A 21,449-nucleotide genomic window follows, 5' to 3' on the forward strand; every position below is an offset into this window, starting at 1 on the left:
CAGACTTGGGACTGGGACATAAGGCTGGGTTCGAATCCTGAGTTTTGAACATTCTGGTCATGTGACTTAACCTCTTCGGGACTCAGTTGCCTCATCTGTAAAATGGGGAGGTTAACCCTCGCCTTGTTAGCTTCTTGTGAGAATTAAGTGGAGTCGCACATGGAGGCCTGGGCGGGGAAGCTGTGTCGAGGCTGGCAGTACCAACTGCAGGACCCTTGGGACCCTAGGGCTGCAGCCTCTTGACCTCCTTGGGGGTCGAGGAGCCCCTGTAAAGGGAGCTGGGCTGTGAGGGACCAGCAGTGCATGGATGGTCAGAAGCTGGGGACTGGGCCTGGTAGGCAGGAGAGCTTGCTCAGCGCCAGTGGAAAACCAGGGCCTACCTGGAGCAGCCGACAGGCCCTGCCCTGAGGATCGCCCACGAGCCCCATTTCCGCTCACCCTGTCCACGGTGATCCTTCTGCCTATCCAACCCAGCCGCCTCCATCTCAGCCTTCCTGCACCCCTCTTCTGCCCTGCATCCCTGTCCCCCAGTGGGCCAACTGCAACTCAGGCTCCTTCTGTTTCTCAAAGGCAAGGGTGGAGGTGGGGAAAGGAAGGGAGAAGCAACACCCCCAGGTCTGAGAGCCAGTGGAGGGTGGTCAACAGGGACTCCTACCCTGAAGGTAGAGGTGGAGGTGAGGGTAGAAAGAGGACAAGGAACTGCCTGTGCCGCAGGGGGCTCAAAACTGGCTGCAGAAGGCTTAGTGGAGAGGCTGGGGTACCCCAGATGTGACCAGGACCCCATGCTCCTCTTACTCCTTCTGGTTCCTTCCTGCAGGCGTCTGCCTCTCAGCAAGGATACCCAAAGCCCCTTGTGCCTGTGCCCGGCTTGAATCCTGGTTTCCTTTCTAGCTGAGTGACCTTAGGCAAAACCCACCCACCTTGCAGAGACTTCTGGAAAGCACTGGTGTGTGTTTGGTGCTTTATAGCTTCAGGTTGCCCTTCCTGAATGGATGGTGGTCTGCGTGTGCCAGGGGCAGGAGGAGCCCTGGCTGGGCTCACATGGAGGCTGCAACGACTTTTCCTTCCTTTGTCCCCACCCCACCTCCCCTCACAAAGCAGTGGGGCTCCCACAGGGCCCTCAGCCTCTGGGCTCCAGCCTGGGCCAAAACCAGGGCAGTGAACGGAGCCCTGGCCTGGGGGCCTGGGTGTTCAGGCTCAGGTCTTAGACTTTTGATAACAAGTGGTCCCAGGCAGGCTCTGCTCCTCTCAGGGCCTCAATTCCATCTGAAACAGAGGTCTTGACCTCTGATCTCTGAGGCTTCTTAGAGACCTTTTGCTTTGATTCTGGGAAGGTGACAGGATCAACCCATGGCCCCCTTTCCCCTCCCTGCCTCTCTCAGCCTCCAGTCTGCTCCCCACCTGTCCCATTCTGGTCTCTCTTGATTGTAAATGACAGAAACAACACAAACTGGCTTAAGCAGCTGCCCACTGTACCTAGCCACACACACAGGTATCTCTCCCACCTACCTGCCCAGGAACCCCACAGCTTCCTGTGTCCCATAGCTGATGTGAGGCAATATCTCTCAGAGCATGGAATTTTCATGGGGGAAACAGACGTTACGGCTAGGGGTACAAACTAGCGCTATCTTCTTTAGTCTCTGGGTAATCGTTCCCTTTGGCCCAACCACTGACAGGATGAGAAGAAGGTGGTACCTTGAGATGAGGGGTGACATCCAGATGAGAGCCAGAGGCGTGAGATGGAGAGGCTTATATAAATTCATATTTTGGAGTTAACAATTTCCCCTTCCTGGGAAAGAGGCACTGCCCGGGGGAGGGGGAAGATTCTCCTGGATCCTCAAAGTCATTGCCAGGACAGGCTGGGCCACCAAAGACACTTCCTTAGGGAGCCCGTCATCTTGATGGCCTTGTGAAACTCCCACTGTGTGGCTGGCTCTGTGCTCGGCCCCACGGGGGCAGTGGGACAGGACCTTGCTCTCTGGGAGGGGCGCCTTTGCTCTTGAACCAGAGTGGCAGTGCTGTGCTGTCATGGTTAAGAGCACCATGGTCAGGCCTGGCCGGGGTCCTGCCTCTGCCACTCATCAGCACCAAAGCTTTGGGAAGGTTCTTGGACCTCTCTGGGCCTCATTTTCCTCATCTGTGAAATGGAACCAGTAATGCTCTCTTCTGGGCTTAGGGTGAGGGCCCCGGGAAATGACCTGTTTGGAGTGTTTGGCATGTAGTGGCCACTCAGGAAAGCAGAGCCCTGGGAGGTCACAAGCGGAAGGGAGCCAGCCTAGCTGTCCCATTTGAGTGTCAGGGGTCTCCCCACTCCCTCCCTGCTACACAAGACCTTTAGCTGGTCTGAGCCTCATACCATCTCCATGAGATGGGCAGGGCAGACTTGAGGATCTGTTTTGTGCTGATCCTTGAGAAGTCCAGGGGCTTCCCAAAGCCATACAGTTAGTGATGAGAGAGGCCTGGAATTGTGGGGGCTGGCCAGGTGGGCCAGGTCGGGGACAGGCAGTGGGGTGGGACCGCCTGGGCTGTGAACCTCACAGGCCTCCAGCTCTAGCCACCGAAGCCTGGGGCTCTGGCTCCAACCCACTCTTTGCGGGCCAGGAAGCCGGGAACAATGGCCGGGACTGGTGCTGGCACTGAGGCTGGCCAGGGGAGCAGGAAAGCTCTTCACCAGCAAGCGGAGGGGGCAGCCAGCTCTCTGGCCTACTCTCAGCTCCTTGAGGGATTGGAGCCTCTGTTCTGTGTCTTCCCATCTGTGCAGAGGCAGCTCCATAGAGAGCCTCCGCCTGACCTCCCAGCCCCCAGCCTCAGAGCGGGCCCCAGATAGGACCATAGACTGCTCAGGCCTTGGAAATTTGCCCTGGGGCCTCCCTGCCTGGGCCAGGCTCGCCTGTGATAAGCTCCGCATCCCATTCTCAAGCCGGTGCTTTCTTTGTTCCTTGAAGGTCATGCCTCCAGGAAAAGCCTTGGCCGCTATTGACTTTTGCAAATCTACAAAGATTCCGGCAGGAATGCCCAGTCCTCCTTCAGGGCCCTGAAAAGGAGGTCGAGCGGAGGGGTGGGAGGTGTGGTGGTGCTGGGGCCTGTGGGGTCTCCCTCTTCACTATGCGTGCGTGTCCATCTCCACCCTGGGCCCGCATTCCTGCCTTTGTTCATCCAGAAGCATTACTGAGCACCTGCTGTTTGCCAGACACTGAGCTGGTGCGGCAGGGCATGAAGGCACACCTTCAGAAGAGAGAGTTTTGAGGTTTTCATGTATCAAAAGGTAGGGTCAAAAATGTCCAAGCTGCTGGTATTTAGTACAAAATATTACCTGTGAGAGTCCTCCCTGATCCTCAGTCCATTCTCCCTGAGCTAGACCCTTGCTCCATCCCTGATCCTCCCCGTTGCCAGCCGCAGAGTGAGGGTGTGCGTTCTGCGTGTTCCTTTGTAATAAACACAACCATTGCTTGGTAGTAGTTGTTTCGTTTAGTCCAGGTGTGTGTGCTGGTTCTGGTAGGCCCCAGGCCCCGTTCCTGTATCCCAGATCCTATTAGAGAGATAAGAGGGGCCAGCAAGTGCAGAATTTCCCAAGAGCCTACTGTGGGCCAGAGGCTGTGAGTGAGTCCCCCTAAAACAGTCTTGGGGAAGAACTGGGGAGAAGGGAGGACTCTACAGAGGCCCGCCTGGAAGAAAGGGTGAGATTGGGGTAGGAACTGATGGGGAAAGCATTTCAGGGGGAAGGAAGGCATTGACTAAAGGTGAGGAGGCAGATAAGAGTCTGGGGTGTTTGGAACAGCAAGGAGACTGGTGATGAGGTTTGGGTTGGGGTAGTGTGTCGAGGCCCAGGGCCTGGGTAGTGGATTGAGGTCAGGCCAGGAAGGCCTGGAGATGAGGCCACGGAGGCTGGGCTGTCCCCAAGGCAGTGACCACAGGGAGGATTTCTGATGTGATCTCTCTATCAGGAACAAAGAGCCCCCTAGGCTGAGGGGACTTGGAGGCCAGGAGATAGTGGCCCAGGCTGAGTGGCTTCTCTCCACCTCTTGGGATTTTCAACCTGCAGACTCTGCCACTGCCAGCATCTCCAAGAGAACTTTCTGGTGGAACATCTCCCCTCTCTAAGCTCAGGTCAAATGTCCCCACTGGTTCTCCCCAACTCCTGGCTTGCATCTCTCTCATAGCAGGAAGACAGTAGAGTATGGTGGCCATGGGGTTAGGGAGTCAGGCAGGCTGGCTTCAATTCCCAGCTCTGCCAATCACCAGCTGTGTGACCATGGGCCAGTCACTTAGCCTCTCGGAGTTCATTTCATCATCTGTAAAATGGGTCTAAAACTGCCCACCTCCTGGGGACTGCAAAGTGCTTAATATTGATACATTGCCTTGCATGTAAAAAATAGTAAGTGCGTACTGAATTAGGCTTATTAATGCTCATCTACTCTGCATTTCCTTTATTCTTGGGCACGTATTTTTCCATCTATGAAATCAGGACTCAGTGTACAACTGGTGGGTAAGGACCTAATCAAATTCTTAGGCTTGAGGAACATGGTCTAGGTGTGCCCCCATTCTCAACTTCTGCTTTCAGGTTTGAATCAGTTGGGTCTGCCTCTCTCCCACTGGACTAGAAACACCTCTCTAAGGCAGGCAAGGCTTCTGGTCTGTGTCCCAGCACCCAGCATGGGGTCTGGCGAGGTCACAGATATCTGCTGGACCAAATTCCCGGAGGGACTTGTCCAGCCATTCAGTGTCAGGGAAGCAGGGCCACGAGAAACACTCAAGGACTTGATTCCCTCTGGCATCTCAGCACGCTCTCTGGAGTTCCCTGACTGCCCCCAGAGTCACACAGGCCAGGACTCCAGCATCCCTGCTATAAGCCTTGGGCAAATCTATTTCTCTCTGAGCTGTCATGTTGGAGGGGACACTCAGGGTTGAAGAATGTGGCTCTGACACTTCAGGGGCCTTTGCCAATGGCTTCCCAAGGTTCCATCCAGGTGGACTGCTCCTGGGCTTGGAGGAAAGTGCTTCTTCCTGCATGAAATGGCAGGAGACTGGATACCTCCTCGACAGGCCCCCAAGGAGGAAGGGGCTCTGATCTGCTTACCGCTTCCCATCCCCTCTTCCCCATGCTCCTACCTCAGACCCTGTTGTCAGCAGACTGTCCTGTACTTCAGGACGGAGGGACAGACTCCATCCCTCACCTCGGTGTAAGGGTAATGGTCTTCAACACCACGCCCCCCAAAAATTAAAATCAGCCTCGAGTCTGTAAGGCAGGCTCAGTCTGCATATCAGACAACAACACATTTCCTTGTTTATTACCCAAGGTTGAACAAAAGACCCCCGTTCTGGGAAAGAATTTATTCTACGAGTATTGAGCAAAAACTATATGAGAAAACTGTGACAAGGGCTGGGTCTGGCTTCGAGTCCTGCGTTCCGAGTTTGGCTGGAGGCGTCCCCTGATCTGGGCCTCAGTTTTCCCATCTGTGAAATAGAGTAGCTTTGGTTCTGCTCACTCTCCCGGGGGCTTATGGAGTATGAGGCCTGGTGGAGATAGTGGGTCACATGATGATGTGTTCTGAACAGTATAACACAGGGTCCAGAGGTGGGGGGCTGGTGTAATTCTTTAAACTCCTTCCACCTGAGACCAGGCTTGCATGCACTAGATGCTCAGCAAATATTAGTGGAAGGGGACAAGGAGGATGTAAGTCAGAGTTTCCTGACCTTTGTGGGCACTGACTCTCCTGAGGCTCTCACGAAAATAAGACTTTCTATAGAAAATGCACATGTGGGTGGACCCACAGTTTTGCACATGCCTTCAGAAGGTTTGTGGATCCCCAAGGCCTCAGATCCTAGCACCAGAAGTCCTGTTCAAACAGTGCTTGAGCTTGGTGGCTATTTACCCCGATCTGGGCCTGTCCTTGCAGACCAGGCACAGGTGGGATGGTGTTTGGAAGGTCCTGGAGCTAAGTGCTGGTGCTGGCGGCTCTAGCCCCCAGCCACATCCAGACAATCTTCTTTCGCCCAAAGCTTTGAGCAGAGTTACTCTGGAGTTGGCCCAGGAGGGCTCATGGCTGTCCCCAGGACATCAGGCCTCCTTTCTGTAGGTTGTTAGGCAGATGAGGGCTAGCCCTGAAGCTAGGTGACAGAGCAAATACATTTTTGCATACGTGGTATGTTCATTGGCCGTGCTTTGGGGAGAGGAAACTCTCCTCTGAGTGGCCCTGGGCACCTCATCTTCCTCCCACACTCTGTTGCTTCACAGGGCATAGAGGCCATAGGCCAACCCTCCAGGGCCTGATTCCACTTCGTCAGGGGACCCGGGCCTAGGGAAGCCCCCCAGCATACACTGAATAGCAAGGGCTTCTGAAAGAGGTCTCTAAAAATCCCTTTTGAGCCCTGTTTCTCTTCAGGGTTCAAGTTCAGAGTCTGAGGTGGAAGAGGCGTGGTTGTAGACTTACGAGCAGGGGACAGGGGCCTAATTCCTAGGCAGGCCCGTCTCTGTACCTCATCCAGGCCGGGCCCTGGGGCTTAGACCCTGATTCTCTACCTGGGGTCACCAGACATCTTTCCCAGCTCCCTCCACCCCCACCAGTCCTCCAGGAGTTGGCAGGAGGCAGGTAAGGGTAAGACATCCTGAGGTCCTGACCCTCCCCAGCTCCTGCAACACACACACACACACACACACACACACACACACACACACACGTGTGGTGCTTCCCTGTGGAATGTAAGGTTTATTTCCAGTCAGGCTGAACTCTTAGGGAAATGGGTGCTGCCACCACATACCCTCTGTCCTGCTGGGGAACTTGAGGTGGCACAGTCCTGGGGGTTGGCTTCCTTTTTGTAGATTAACGCCAGGGAGTCAGGTAGTTGACACGACTGTGGAAAGGAACAGGGGTGAGGTGGGGGCCACCAGGATGTCCTGGAGAAAAATCAGGCTGTCCTTCTCTAGGCCTTCCACCCAAACCCATCATCCTGCCCTCAAGGCTCTGAAAACACAGCTTCCATCCTGTCTCTCTATGGCTCAAGAGCCTTCAATGGCTCCCTATTTCCTTTCATATATTTTTGGCTGGTCTGTTTGACTTTCAAGCCTTACTTCTAGTTTGCCTCATCTTTTTTTTTTTTTTTTTTACTAGTTATCTATTTTATACATATTAGCATGTATATGTCAACCCCAATCTCCCAATTCACCCCCCCCCACCCCTCCCCAGTTTGCCTCACCTTTATCTCCTGTGAGCTTTACTCATTTTTCAATCATTTAGTGAACCTACTCTGGCAGGCATTATATAGTAGTGGAAAAAAAGCATTCCCTTGTGTGTGCACGGGGTGGGTGAGAGAAGGCAAACTTGCATAAATAATTATAATGCAATAGCCTGTGTGCTCTAAGAGAGGGATGCACATGCGGTGACCAACTGGAAGAGGGGGTTTGAGCTGGAGGGGAGAGGCAGAAGGTCAGAGAAGACTTCAAGGAGGATGGGACATCTGAGCTGGGCTTTAAAGAATAAGCAGGAGTTTTCCAGGCCGAGGTGGAAAAATCATCTAGGCGCTGAAACGGCACAAGAAAAGATGTGGAGTGCTTGGTTGTGCTGGTGGTCTGGGTGGCACCCAGGAGCCTGGTCCTGCTGAAGTGTAGGGAATGGAGCTGGAGAGGTGGGAGATGGCCAAATTATGAAGATGCTTGAATATCTTGCATTCTCCTACTGCGAACGCTAGTCCCAGCCCTTACCACTTTACCGGCCTCCTGGAAGGCAAATTCTTGGCTCTTTCCATCATATTTCTTATATGTCTGTTTACTCTTCCAGCCCCTGCGCTTCTCCCTGGTAACCACCGCCTCCCACCCCCCCACCTCCGCCTTTGTCTTTTGGCCTAGCCTGGGCCAGATCAGGTGGGACATGCACTCTGCTCCCTCCACCTCCCAGTGGGCTGCACTTTTGCCGGGCGAGGATCTCTCCAGGGGAAAGCCCTTCACACCCCTCCTGACATCACCCAGGAGGGTTCCAATCCCCTGGCGTCTCCCTCACGAGGCCCCGCGAGTGGAGAGGGGTCTGAGAATCTCCTGAGCCCTGACGCTGCCTCGCGTGGCCCAACGGAGGGGGGGGCGTGGCCAGCTGTGGGGCGGGGGCGGGGTCATTCCCCCGCTCCGTAGTTGGAGCCCTACCTGTATATCGAGCCGAAGCGTCGGAAAGCATTCCTGCAAAAGAGAGAGGAGAGTGAGGCCGAGGTGGGGAAGGGTGACCCTCTCTGGGAACAGCCACGTCGGGAGGAGCCATCCACCGGGATGACACTGCACCTTCGCCCCACCTTAGCGCCTCCACGATGAAAGGGTGGAGTTGCTAGGGACTGGATGACAGAATGCTCCGTTTGGTAGGAATTAAACATTTACTCATTTTGAAATCGCACTCTTCTTGAGGTGTTTCGGAGCCAATCAGTTCTTCTTAGGTCTCACATTTTCAAGGACCACTAGGTATGCGCTGGTGAAAGCAGCCAAGACCCCACCCTCCTTCCTCCAGGTATGGGGTCCCGGGGCCTGTGGGGTCACTTACAGGGAGTCGAAAGGCAGGGGTTTCTGTCCATAGCGGTCCAGGCTGGGATTCTGGTTAAGACAGAACTAGGGCGGGCCAGAGGGATGGGAGATCCGTTGAGTAGAGGGGACAGGGACCTTCCCCCCCCCACCCCCCCAACACACACACCCGCCAATGCTCTACACAGCACTGTCTGCCCGAGATCTTGGCCCTGGGCACTGGGAGACTCTGCTGTCGGTCTCCTCTCCCCCTCCCCGACCCTTGTGTTAGCCGCTGCTCCCCCACCCCCACCCTGGCAGGGATGGATCTGCGCGCAGCCCTTCCTACCCGCCAGTTCTGGGTCACCTCCGGCTTCAAGTACCGCACAGCGTAGCCGCTGAAACTCTCCACTGTGGAAAGAGCACAGCTCTCCGGGCACGCTCAGCCCAGAGCAAGCCCCGCCCTCACTCTTACCTGAGCCCCGCCCCCAGATCAAGCCACGCCCACACCTGCTCCCAGAACCAGTCCCGCCTTGGGACTAAGCTCCGCCAGTCCCAGAACCAACCTGCCCTCCACCTTCACTCCACTGGCTCCCAATAGCTCGGACCTGGCTCCGCAGGACAAGCCCCTTCTCTGTGAACTTCAATCCTTCTGAGTCCAGCCCTCTCTGAGTGCCCCAACCTGTCTTTGTCTGAGCCCACCCCCGAAGCCCCCTGCCTGCGGTCAGCACTCGAGTCCCTGCTCTAGGGACCCAGCGGCTCAGTTGTCTCTCCTGCCCTAGGGCATCCTCCGTGCCGGGACACTGACCCTTCTTGCTCGGGCAGGGCAGCTTGAACTCGCCGGCAGAGGACACAAAGCGGGACCAGTCCTCGATGGCGCGCGTGAAGTTGGGCCAGTCAACCCTGTTGATGCCGGGTGCGATGGGCGCCAGCTTTCCCTCGCGGCACCTATTTCGGAGGCTCTGGCCGGTCGCTGTGATGTCCTGCCAGGACGAAGGAAGGCAGGGCGCGGGGGGAGGGGGGGAGCTCATGAACCAACTGACCCGGGGGCTCCTGAAGCCCCTGGAGGAGATGCGAAGGGGGTAGGGTCCCAAGCACTTAGCTGAGGAAGTGCGCGGAGTGGAGCCCAGGACCCGAGGTGTTGGGGCTGGGAGCACGCGGGAACTTCAGGTCCTCTCCTCAGAGCAAACTCAGGGCCAGGGGCAAAGGACACTCACCAAGCACTGGAGGGGTTTGTTGGGGACACCGAGGAGTGTGAAGTAGGCATTGTCGAAGTCATCTGAAGGAGAAGGACAAAGGCAGAAGAGGAGTCCACCAGTGGTCCCAGACCTACACAGGAGAGGTTTGGTCCACACTGCTTTGAAAGGTTTTTGAAATACTTGACAACTTTAAAAAATCTAAGATCAAGTAGATTCGTACTTAACATACCCCTTTCAACAGAACAAACTCCAAATAGATCAAAGATTTCAATGTAAAACAATGAAACCATAGAAGTACTAGAAGAAAACATGGGTAAATTTCTTTATAACCTTGGGGTGGGGAAGGACTTACCAACTCTTTAAAAATACTTTAAAAATGATTCACATCAAAAAATATTAAAAAAAAAAAACCAACAAAATCAGGTAGCCTAAAGGAAATATTGATAACTTGGACAACATAGAAGTAAACTTCTGGGGCCTCCCTGGTGGCACAGTGGTTAAGAATCTGCCCACCAATGCAGGAGACATGGGTTCAATCCCTGGGCTGGGAGGATCCCACATGTCTTGGAACAACTAAGCCCATGTGCCACAACTAATGAGCCTGTACTTTAGAGCCAGTGAGCCATAACTACTGAGCCCATGTGCCACAACTACTGAAGCCCATGCACCTAGAGCCCATGCTCTGCAACAAGAGAACCTGCTGCAATGAGAAGCCCACACATCACAGTGAAGAGTAGCCCCTGCCCCCCACAACTAGAGAAAGCCTGTGTGCAGCAACAAAGACCCAATGCAGACAACAAATAAATAAATAAATAAATTTATATTAAAAAAGTAATAAACTTCTCCATGCCAACATATGGGAAACATAAGGAAAGTCAAAAGACAAAGAAAACATATTTCCACTTATTTTGCAGATGAGGTGCAATTTCCCTAATATTGAAAAAGCTCCTACAAATCAAGACAAAAGAAAAGAAAAGAAAGACAAAAAATAGAAAAATGGGTAAACAGTCTGCACAAGTAGTTCACACACAAACACAAGAAATACAAATGGTCCCTAAACACATGAAAAGGCACTCAGCTTCATTCATAATAAGATGAATGCATATTCAAACTACATTGATACCAATTTTTCATATCAGATTGGAAACCATCCAAAAGTTAGTGCAGTTATCAGAAACAGGGCCATTGCCATTCGTTGCCAGAGGGGGTTATAAACTGATTTGAGCCTCTGGAAAGTAATTGGCATTATCTATCAGAATTATAAATACACATACCTTGTGACCCTATAGTCGTACTTCTGGGAATTTATCCTACTTTCACAGTTGCACAAGTGGGAAATGATGTGGGTAGAAAGTTTACCCATTTCAGCATAGTTTGTAACAGAAAATGATTGGAAGTAACTCTTATCTGTCATTAAGGGACTGGTTAAGTAAATTATGATCCATCCTCACTATGTCCTGATTTAAAAATAAGTAGAGGAAGTTCAGAAGAGGTGCAGAAGAGTCTAGGCCATGTGCTACCTTTGGCTTTAAAACCTAACATTGAGATGATTGGAGGCAAAGAAGAACGCACATTCAGGTCATCACCCAACCAGGTCATCATACCTAACATCACGAATAGTGGGATAATGACATTATGTGCCTCCTGCGGAGCCATCATGGCAAATACGGCATCCAACACCGGTGAAAGCTTCTACCATCAAGCTGCTACACCGAACTTCTAGTTTACAGAAAATAGACTATCAAGGTAAACAACACCATAAGGAAACAATCACTCAAATTCATCACGTAGGACTTGTCTACAACAAAACTGTTTCAGACTCTTTAAAAAGTCAATATTATGAGGAAAAAACGGAAAGTGGGTAGACTTTTTAGACTCAGACTCAAGAGACATGACAAGGCACAATCCTGGATTGAATCCTGGTTCTGAAAATTTTTTGACAGCTGTAAAAGACATCTTTGGGGATAACTGGGGACATTTTAATATGGACCGAATGTTAGATGGTAGGGAATTATTATTAACATTCCTAGATGTGATAATGGTATTGAGTCATGTAGGAGGTTGTTTTTTTTTTTTATCATTGGGAACTGCTTGCTAAAGTGTGTATGAGGGAGAGAGAGAGAGAGAGAGAGAATGAAAACAAATGTGGCAAAACATTAATTGAAGCCGGTGGAAGGTAATGAGTGTTCATAGTATTAGTCTTTCAACTTTCCTCTATGTTTGAATATGTTCCTAATAAAAAAAAGTTGGGGAGGAAAAGAATAGGTTTGTATTTGCAGTAGTAAACAATGGAAGGATACAGCAGGAACTCAGCGTGGTTACCTGTAAGTGGGGATGGGGTGGGGTGGGGTGGGGGTGAGGAAGATGTGAGAATGTTTTAAAAGTACATTGTTGCAGCATTTTGAATTTTGAACCCGTGACTCCATTGCTTTTACTAAAAACATACTTGCAATAAAATGCATATTTAAATCAAGAGCTCTCCCTAAAAATCTAGATTCCTGGCTTCTCCTGGAAGCCAGGAAATTGGGAGCACTGTGCTGACCCTTCCCACACAGCAGTCAGCAGGACCCCACAGCTGCTCCCCTTTGGAGGGGCAGGTGTGGGGGCTCCACCTCCGCTTTCACCCCTTCCCCCCACTGCTTCCCCACCCACTTCCCCATCTGCATTTCCCATCTTGGCCCTGCAGGGGTCTCTGTGGGACCTCTGGAGATGTCCCTAGAGTCTCTGATACCCTCACTCCAGCTGTCACCTGGGCCTGAACCTAGGTATCCCTCTGGACTCTCCACTCACCCCTCTACCCATACTGGTACGAAATCCTGTTACTTTATCTCCTAAATACCTGCCAAATCCCTCCCTTGTGCCCAGACACTATCACTGCTTCCTGAAGACTGTGGTCCCTCCTGTTGTCCTAACCACCAAACCCGCATCCCCCCCTTTTATCCATCTCTAGTCCCTCCGGGTCACCCACTCCCCACCGCCCCAATGCTCAGGGCTCTTTCCTGCTTAAAGTCTTCAGAGGTTCTTATCTACCACCTGAGAAAGTCCAGACCCCTGAGCTTAGCAACAGCTGTGCCCTCATCCCCAGCCACAGCTCCTGCTGCCCCTACACTCCTTATCCTCCGGCCCAACCACATCCCTCAAGTTCACCAACACCCCGTGCAGTTTTTCCCCTCCAGACCTCTGCACATGCTGTTCCCTCTAGCTAGAACACCTCTGTTCCAGGCACGGTGTCAGGCACAAAGCAGGCGATTAATAAACGTGCTGAAACGAACAGGTGTGGGCATCTGTGTGGCACCCCTATCTCCACACCCAAGCTTCTCAATCAATGAAGAGTTTCCTCAGCTCCGTGTGTCCCTTTATCCCAAAGGCTCCCACGTCCACTTTTCTTTCATAACAGGTGTCTTTCTCTTCCTTTTTCAAAGGGAGAGATGATTGGGCAGAAGTTATTTTTGCTACTATTATTCCTCCTCCTCCTGCAGCTGCTGACCTCTGCATAGTTCTCTCTCCATTAATAACAGTATTGTGGAGCACATATTATGTGCCAGGCACTACTCTGAATTCTTTTCATATCTTATCTCACTTTAACCTCACAACAGTCCTGAGAAGCCAGCCCTGTTAGCATCCCCATTTTACTGATAGGGAAACAGAGGCTCAGACCCTGGGAGTATTCCCAAGCAGGGAGGGGCAGAGCTGGGACTAGTCCCTTTAACCCTTTCATCTGCCACTCATGGCTTCTCCCTCTGAGATCTCTCTCCTCCAAACCATCCACGCCTTCCCTGAAGGCCCGGGGCGGGGCGGGGGTCGGCTGGTGGCGGCCAGGTGGCCCGACCTTTGCGGCAGTAGGTGGTGGACTGGCAGTGCTCATCGGAAAGACAGGCCCTGACGGAGTCCATGTCCATGCGGCGCAGGGTGGGCAGGGCCGGGTGGTAGAGCTGCTGCTTCACGCCGGCCAGCTGGTTGCGCCGCCGCGCCATGGGCAGCAGGATGGCCGGGGACGCGTACACGTGGGTGGAGCCGTCCTCCCAGGGCACCAGGTCAATGATGCGGGCCATGGCTGGGGAGGCAGAGACACCCCATCTAGACACCCGTCTGTGTGGGAACACAACCTTGACCAGTGCTGATCTGGCTACTCGTCCAACAGGTATTGAGAACCTACTGTGTGCCAGGAGCTGTGGTGAGGTCAGGGACACTCAGACACACACACACACACACACACACACACACACACACACACACACACACACACGGGATGTAGTAACCACTCTGACAGAGGTCAGTACAGTGGGTGTGTGTCTGGGGGGGCTGGGGCTGAGGCCTTCAGGGGATGATCTAAAAGAGATGCGTTTGTGTCTATTCTTCAGTAACAAGCAGGAAGCAGCAGCAGCGGCAAGTGGATTTAGAATTGAGCTCTGTCTGCCTCTGGGTAATTAATTATGGACTTCTGGCCTCAGCTAAGGTACCTGGCATTTACTCAACATTCTACAGGGAGACACAGAAAAGTTTTAAATAAGAGGAGACACGTGATAGATATGAACTGGAGAAAATACGGCTTCTTCCCCAGGGCTTCCTTTTAAAAAGCAGATATTCTCAGAGCCTTTGAGTCATTTAAACTTTTGTGAGAATTTGTTGAGTCTGGCTGCTTTCTTCCTGACCCCATCGGAGGTAAGAGATGGAGGTGGGTGGTAGGGAGGTGGGCAGGAGGAGAGAGGACCTTGGGCCGTGGAGGAGCGGGGAGAGGGGACTGGAAGGGGAAGCCACCTCAGGGGCTGGGCCTGCGTGGGGAGGGACAGGGAAGTGAAGCGGTGAGGGGGCGGGAAGGGAGGGCTCCCTGCTCCTGATCCACCACGGTGGTACCTCACCTGCAGGCCACGGGCCCCAGGTGCACAGGCTTACAGAGGTTTTCTCCTCTTCCGACCGCTCAGTCGGGGAAAAGAGGCAGGGAGATGGGCCGAGCCCCAGCGCTCTGTGTGACCGTAGGAGAATGAAGGGAGGTTCTGCGGGGACAACGCCCACTGCAGCCTGATTGTGAGGCACTGGCTCCTTGGCAACCCTGACAGCCGCAGGCTCCGAGGAGGAGAGCCTGCTGCCAGGGATCCTTGCACTGGCCCCCTCTTTCAGCCTTCCTGAAGGTTGCTGTCTCCCAGGCCTCACACAGGCTGGGCATGTTGGGAAAAGCGGACAAGGAGCTGGGGCTCCCTGGGGTGGCCATGCCAGGGCTGGCCAGGGCAGGCTGTGTGACCCTAGACTAGTTAGTATCTCTCTCTGGGCCTCAAAGCTCCCACCTGTGTTAGGCGAGGGCCCTGGGCCCTGCCAGGAGGAATGTCTGTGAGCTGGCAGGACACTCCCCTCCTTGCAAACCTCAGGGAAGAGGGCACTGCCCTGCCTGCCAGTCCTTGAGTGTCCAGAGGTGGGGAGATTAGTGGCTGCCAGGATCCAGGGTCAGCATAAGGGGATCAGGGAGAGTGGTGGCCTCAGCAGGACAGGGATTAGCGGGTGATACTCCACAGCCAGCCCCCAGCAGGCCTGTGGCCTCCCTCCCGCCTTCCTGAAAAAGCGAGGTCATGAGGGCCTAAGCCCAGCACCCTGAAGCCCTGGGGTCGGCCCACCATCATGGTCAGAACCACTGGAGATGGACCTCGTGGGTGAGGAAACCCGGGGAGACTAATTTCTTTGCATATCTTGGCAAGTGCTTTGCAGGCACCTGCCCAAGTGCTGAGCCTGATGGGCCCCGGGATGCCTACTGTGAGATTCATGTAGGATTTGGCTCCCTAGTTACTCCTCCTCCAGTGCTCCATCTATGTAGGTTTTGTCCTCCTTCAGTGCTCCATCCGGCCCCAGAGCAGCATCGCCAAGTCCCGCCCCTTACAGATGACTTACCTAAGGTTTCCTTCGTTCACACCCCATCGCAATTTAAAGTTAAAATATAACAAAATCCAGAAAGTGCATATATATATAACGTAACTCATAATTTATAAAGTGAGACCCCTTGTAACCACCTGTCAGGTCAAAACATGGGTACTATTTTGCAAAACAGTGTAGCAGTTTCTTAAAATGTGAAACACAAATTTACCACATGACCCAGCAATTCTACCTCTAGGGATCTTCCCAAGAGAAATAAATGTATATGTCCACAAAAAGACTTGCATGCGATGTCATTATTATTATTATTATTATTATTATTATTTGCCGTGCAGTGTAGCTTGTGGGATCTTAGTTCTCTGACTAGGGGTTCAATCTGGGCTTGGCAGTGAAAGCTCAGAGTCCTAACCACTGGACTGCCAGGGGAATTCCCTTAGCAGTGTTATTTATAATAGCCAAAAATTGGAACCAACTTAAGTGTCTACTGACTTAAACAGATAGTGGTATATCTTTGCCATGGAATACTCTTGGGAATTAAAAAAAGAAATGAAGTAGGGATACACGCTACAATGTGGATGAGTGTCTGAAACATGATGCTAAACGAAAGAAACCAGACACAAAAACACTCCACACATGACCTGATCCATTTATATATAATGTCTAGAAAAGGTACATCTTTAGAGACGGAAAGCAGATTAGTGGTTGCCTGAGGCTGGGGGGTGGGACTGGGGAGTGATTCTAAGGAGCATGAGGGATCTTAATGGGGTGATGGATGTTCTAAAGCTAGGTGTTGTGTACCTCAGTCAATGTACTAAAAATCATTGAGTTGTATGCTTAAAACGGATGAATTTTATGGCATACAAATTATACCACAATAACCTTTTTAAAAACTGATGTCAGCTAAAGAAAGCAAGTTAGGGCCCTGCCAGCCCGTAGAAGCTTCCGCATCTCCCTTTCCTGCCCCACCCGCTGAAAGAGGCAACCACTCTCCTGGCCGAGTAGTATAACCACGGCTCTTCTTTATAGTGTTACTATCTACGTTTGCAGCCATAGACAAGACAGGCTGATCGTGCCCTTTTCAAGCTTTGTATGCGTGGACCGTTGGGGTCTTTTGAGCCTGGCTTCCTTCCCTTTGTATATATGCACACAAGAGTCATCCAACTCGGGTGTGGCTGAGGTTCATTCATTTTCCTCACCCTAGAGCCCATTATCTTCAGCCAGGCCCACCTGACTACCCACTGCCCAGGCTCTACTGCCTCCAGGTTGCCGAGCCTGGGGTCACATGTCAGCCTCTGCTCACACAGTGGTCCCATGTGACCACTCCTCCCCCCAACACACTCAGCCATCTTGGCTGCAGAACACCCAGCTTCCTGGTTCTCCCTCTCCCTCACCAGTGGCCCCTTCAGTCTCCTTTCCCAGCCCCTGCTCCTTTTCCCGACCTCAAAACGTGCCAGTGTGCTCCAGGCATCATCTTTGGTCCTTTTCTTCTTTACATTAGATTCAATCAGTCCTGTGGCTTTAAGCATCATCTGCAAGCTGAGCTGATGCCTCCAAAATTTCCATCTCCAGCGGTCCAACTGTTCCAAACTCCAGACCTCCCCAACACACACCTCTCACCACCTGCTTCATGTTTCCACTCGATGTCTCTCAGACATCTTAACAAAGTAGAGCTCATGATTTCTCCCCCAAAACTCTTCCTCCCACCCCACAGCCCCAGGCTCCCTCTTTTCCGTAAATGATACCACCTGCCACCCAACTGCCCAAGCTAAGCACCCTCAACACCTCCCTTTCCCCTCCCCTCTCCTTTTCTCTCTCTCCCTCCTGCAACCCACCGAGTCCAAGCCTCCTCATCTCTGCACTGGCCTCCGTTGAGCCAGAGGCAAGGGCGAGTGTCACTGATGCTGCAGGCTGTCGTTTGCACACCAGGCAGAGCAGGAGAGCTCGCTGTTGCCAGCAGGGGCTTGGCTGGAGGGGCCATGGGGAGGAGCCCTGATCCCAAGCAGCCTGGCATATTGACAGAGCATAGCAGGAGCCACCTTAAGCTTTGCCATTGGTGTCCGACCCTGCTGACAGAAAGAACATTCTCCCACACCTGTTGCCTTGGAGGTTGCATATCAGAGGTTTGGCACAGGAAGGAGAACCCAGGGGTCAACCTGTCACAAGCTGGTTTGTTCCTCCGCTACCTGCTGACCAGTTTCTTGCTTCCACACCTGCCCACCACACAGCAGCTGCACAGGTTGTGTCTGGCCCGTGTTCTAAACCATCATGGGCTCCCATGGGCCATTAGCTAAAACCCAATCTTTCGGACCGTGGCTTCCAGGCCCTACATGATCTGTCTTGGACCCCAACACACACGACTCTCCCCTATGCCCACTAAGCCCCCAGCCCCCTCTCTGCCTCCGGTGCATCCAAGCTCATTCCAGGCTCAGGACCTTTATTGACCCTTGCCCGGAGCACCACTCACTCAGATCTTTGTCTCAGCGCAAACATTTCCCTCTTCATAGAGGCATCTATGCGCTCCCCACTTTCCCCCACCCCTCAACATGTCTCTGCCCTGTGTGTTTCTTTCATGGCACTCAGCATATTTGAAATAGTTTTAAATTCATTGTTTGTTTGTTTTATTGGCTGTGTTGGGTCTTTTTTGCTGTGTACGGGCTTTCTTTTTAGTTGCGGTGAGTGGGGGCTACTCTTCGTTGTGGTGCGCGGGCCTCTCATTGCCGTGGCTTCTCTTGATGCGGAGCATGGGCTCTAGGCGAGTGGGCTTCAGTAGTTGCAGCACATGGGCTCAGTAGTTGTGGTGCACGGGCTTAGTTGCTCCGTGGCATGTGGAATCTTCCTGGAGCAGGGATCAAACCCATGTCCCCTGCATTGGCAGGCGGATTCTCAACCACTGCGCTACCTAGGAAGCCCCTTAAATTCATTGTTAATCTTTTTGATTTCTGAATCCTCTGTTGGAATGTAAGCTCCATGAGGGCAGGTCCTATTTCTGTCTTTCTCAGTGTTCCAAGGCTGGCACGATGCCTGGCGTGAAGGTTGAGAAATGTTGTAAATGATCAAGTCAAGTCCCCTACCCCTTTGCTAAACAGCCCACTGCCCCGCCCCCACCCAGGTCCTGTCACCTCACTAAGCCCCTTTGAGCTGGGCCTCTGTCCCTCTCCCCTGAGATCACCATCTCCCCTCTGGGGTCCCACCTCAGTTCAGGGGGCCAGCTCGGATGCAGTCAGTCATCTATCAGTCCTTGCATCCTCCCTAAAGGCCCAGCCCTGAGACCACAGCCATTCTGGTGGATCCTAAGGCAGGGGTACTGAGGCCTTGCCCAGGCTGCAAAAGATTCTGGGACAGAGGGACTCTGCTTGAGTCCCTGCCTTGGGGCTGGAGAGCTAAGATATGCCTCCTGCCACAGCTGACTGAGCACTCACAAGCCCCTGCCACCTCAAGGAGCCTCTCGGAATGACCTGGGGACTCCAAGCTGTTATCCTCCCACCAGCCACTCCGTGGGCTGGCCAAGGTATGCAGGGAAATAGGTCCTCAGGCAGCTCATGGTGCCCCAGACCAGGGCCACATGGGGCTCCTTCCCTGGGGCCCAGATCCCTGCTGGCCCTTGGGGGTTGCTGCCGGCTCCCTCCGCATCCATCTCCTCTCTTCCGCTGCCACCTCCCCACCTTCTTTAGCACCTCCTAATCCTTTGCACAGGGCCCAGCTGCTGCCAATTAATCCCCGCTGTGTCTGAGAGGTCAGCTGAGAGAAGCAGGAAGAAGGCAATTCCTGGCTGGAGGACAGCATCTGAGCAGGTAACTCAGGGTGAGGTGGTGGCTCAGTGGGACCCCTGGTGAGACTCCCTCCATGCTCTCCTCCCAGCAAGGCATTTAGACATGGAGAACCGGGCAAGGCTGGAAACCTGAGGCTTCCCTCTCCCCCCGTGAGGCTCAAACCTTAGTGAATTTCCAAGGCAGCTTGTGAAATGTGGATTCCAGGTCCCCCAGAGGGTTTAGAGGGGCCTAGGCGTCTGTATCTTCCCCAGCTCCCCAAAAGATTCTGAAACGCTGGTGGTCCGAACACCATTGTTGCCCTGGGTACCACTCGCAGGCCCCTCTCCCCGCCTGAGCCTCTCTCATCAACGTGGAATCAGCAGGGACTGGCAAAAAGATGGGAAGGACCTGCAAGTGTTTCCATCCAGGAGGAAACGTCTCGGTCTGGGGAAAGAAGGACAATTGGGAGTGGGGAAGGCCTCCCTAGTCATTTCCAGAAGGTTTAGAAACACAAGCCAGTATTGCTGCCTGCTGGGAAAGGGCTTGTAGGACTGGGCAAATGTCAGTACCACCGGGGTAGATGCGGGACACTGGAGTCACGCAGACCTGAGCGTGAACTCAGCTGGGCCTCTTATTGGCTATGTCACGTTTGGCAGGTCTACTGACCTCTCTGTGCCTCCGCTTCCTTAGCTCTAAAGTGGTGATGAAAACGCGTATTTTCCTGAAGCTGAGTGAGAGGTGGTAAGGATGAGGTGATCATGGCTTGTGGGGCTGCCTGGGCTGCCTAGGGTCTGTGGAATCTGCCATCCTAAACGTGAAATCTTGGGCTCTACCAACCTGATTTCTTTCTATAGAAATCAGTGTCTATACCCACCTTCCCCCAACCCAACAAGGAGATGGAAGACCAGAGGTGTCACGTTTGGCCCAAGTTCACATTTTTGGTGGCTGAGCCAGGGATCTGACTCCTGACTCAGAGCTGTGTTTCCTATCACTTCTCTGCTTAAGAGAAGCTGGGCTGCTGAGGCCTGAGCAGGGACAGAAGTCAGGGCTGTGAGCAGAAGGGCAGGCAGCACAGCCAGGGATGCGGGGAGCTGGGCACTGGGGCAGGGCTCCTGGGCTCTGTGCCTGCCCTTTGCAGCCTGGGGCCAGGGTCCTTGGCAGAGGAGGGACAGAGAAGCACTCTATCAACACCTTGGCTGCTCATGGCTGGGGAAGGGAGGATACACCATGCCGGGCACAGCCTCGGAAGGGCCTCTCAGGGCTGGGAGTTTGAGTACATTGACCTGTGTGATGCCCACTGGGCCAGACCATCCTGCAGGGATTTAGTCATAAGGGCAGGGTTGCGCATTCCCTGAAGATAAGTGATACCAGAAACTGAACCCGTGTAAAGTAGGGCTGAGCTATTGCAGTAAACTATGAAAAAAGGGGCTTGTTATTTTATCTTAGAATTTTCTAAATCACGAAAATAGGTTAATTTTTATCTTATATTAAACAAAAATATTTTGCACTCATATGCTGCTCATAATGTACTTTTTAAAATTTATAATGGGATTATGCTGAATTTGGTAGTCTATAATTAGCATATTTGCTTGACGTCCCAAAATAGTCACAGCCAACATGTATTAAGCTCTGTGTGTGCCAGTCACTGTTCTCATCAGTTTATTTTATCCTCACAATAATCTCCACAAGATAGCTGCTATTAACATCCCCATTTTACAGACAAGCAAACTGAGGCATGGAGCGTTTTAACTGATTTGTTCATGACTAGAGTCCAGAGCAAGTAGATCTTTCCATGTCAGTTCAAATAGATCTACTTTAAAAAAATGGCTCCATAATATTCCATTATTGGATGTATTATAAATTATTTGATCTGTGCCCCCCTTACAGATGATCAGTTAGGTACGTCCCAATAACCAGTCTCCCACTGATGGATACTTGGATGTTTTTCATCTTTTGCTCCAACACTGTTGTGACCAGCCTCTTTATACACATATGTTTGTGGGCTTGAGTATTTCTATCAGGAAAATACCTGGAGGTGTAATTGCAGAAATGGCTTTAATGATGAAAGAAAAGGGAACTATATAACCCATAAAAGCAGCCCAAGAGTGGTGGGAGCACCTGCGAGCGCTCTGGGACGGCCTAAGGACTCTGTCCCCTACAGGTGTCAGG

General features: G+C 52.5%; 1 protein-coding gene across 1 annotated transcript; it reads right to left on the reverse strand.

The window, feature by feature from the left end:
• Positions 1-8,127: 8,127 nt before the first annotated feature.
• SPMIP8 (sperm microtubule inner protein 8) lies at positions 8,128-13,724 on the reverse strand. Its single transcript, XM_057710829.1, is given in 6 exon segments — positions 8,128-8,164; positions 8,517-8,674; positions 8,823-8,884; positions 9,282-9,456; positions 9,691-9,752; positions 13,502-13,724. Coding segments are annotated over 6 exon segments (717 nt in total).
• Positions 13,725-21,449: the final 7,725 nt, after the last annotated feature.

Source organism: Hippopotamus amphibius, chromosome 16 (genome assembly GCF_030028045.1).
Source record: "Hippopotamus amphibius kiboko isolate mHipAmp2 chromosome 16, mHipAmp2.hap2, whole genome shotgun sequence".
NCBI lineage: Eukaryota > Metazoa > Chordata > Mammalia > Artiodactyla > Hippopotamidae > Hippopotamus > Hippopotamus amphibius.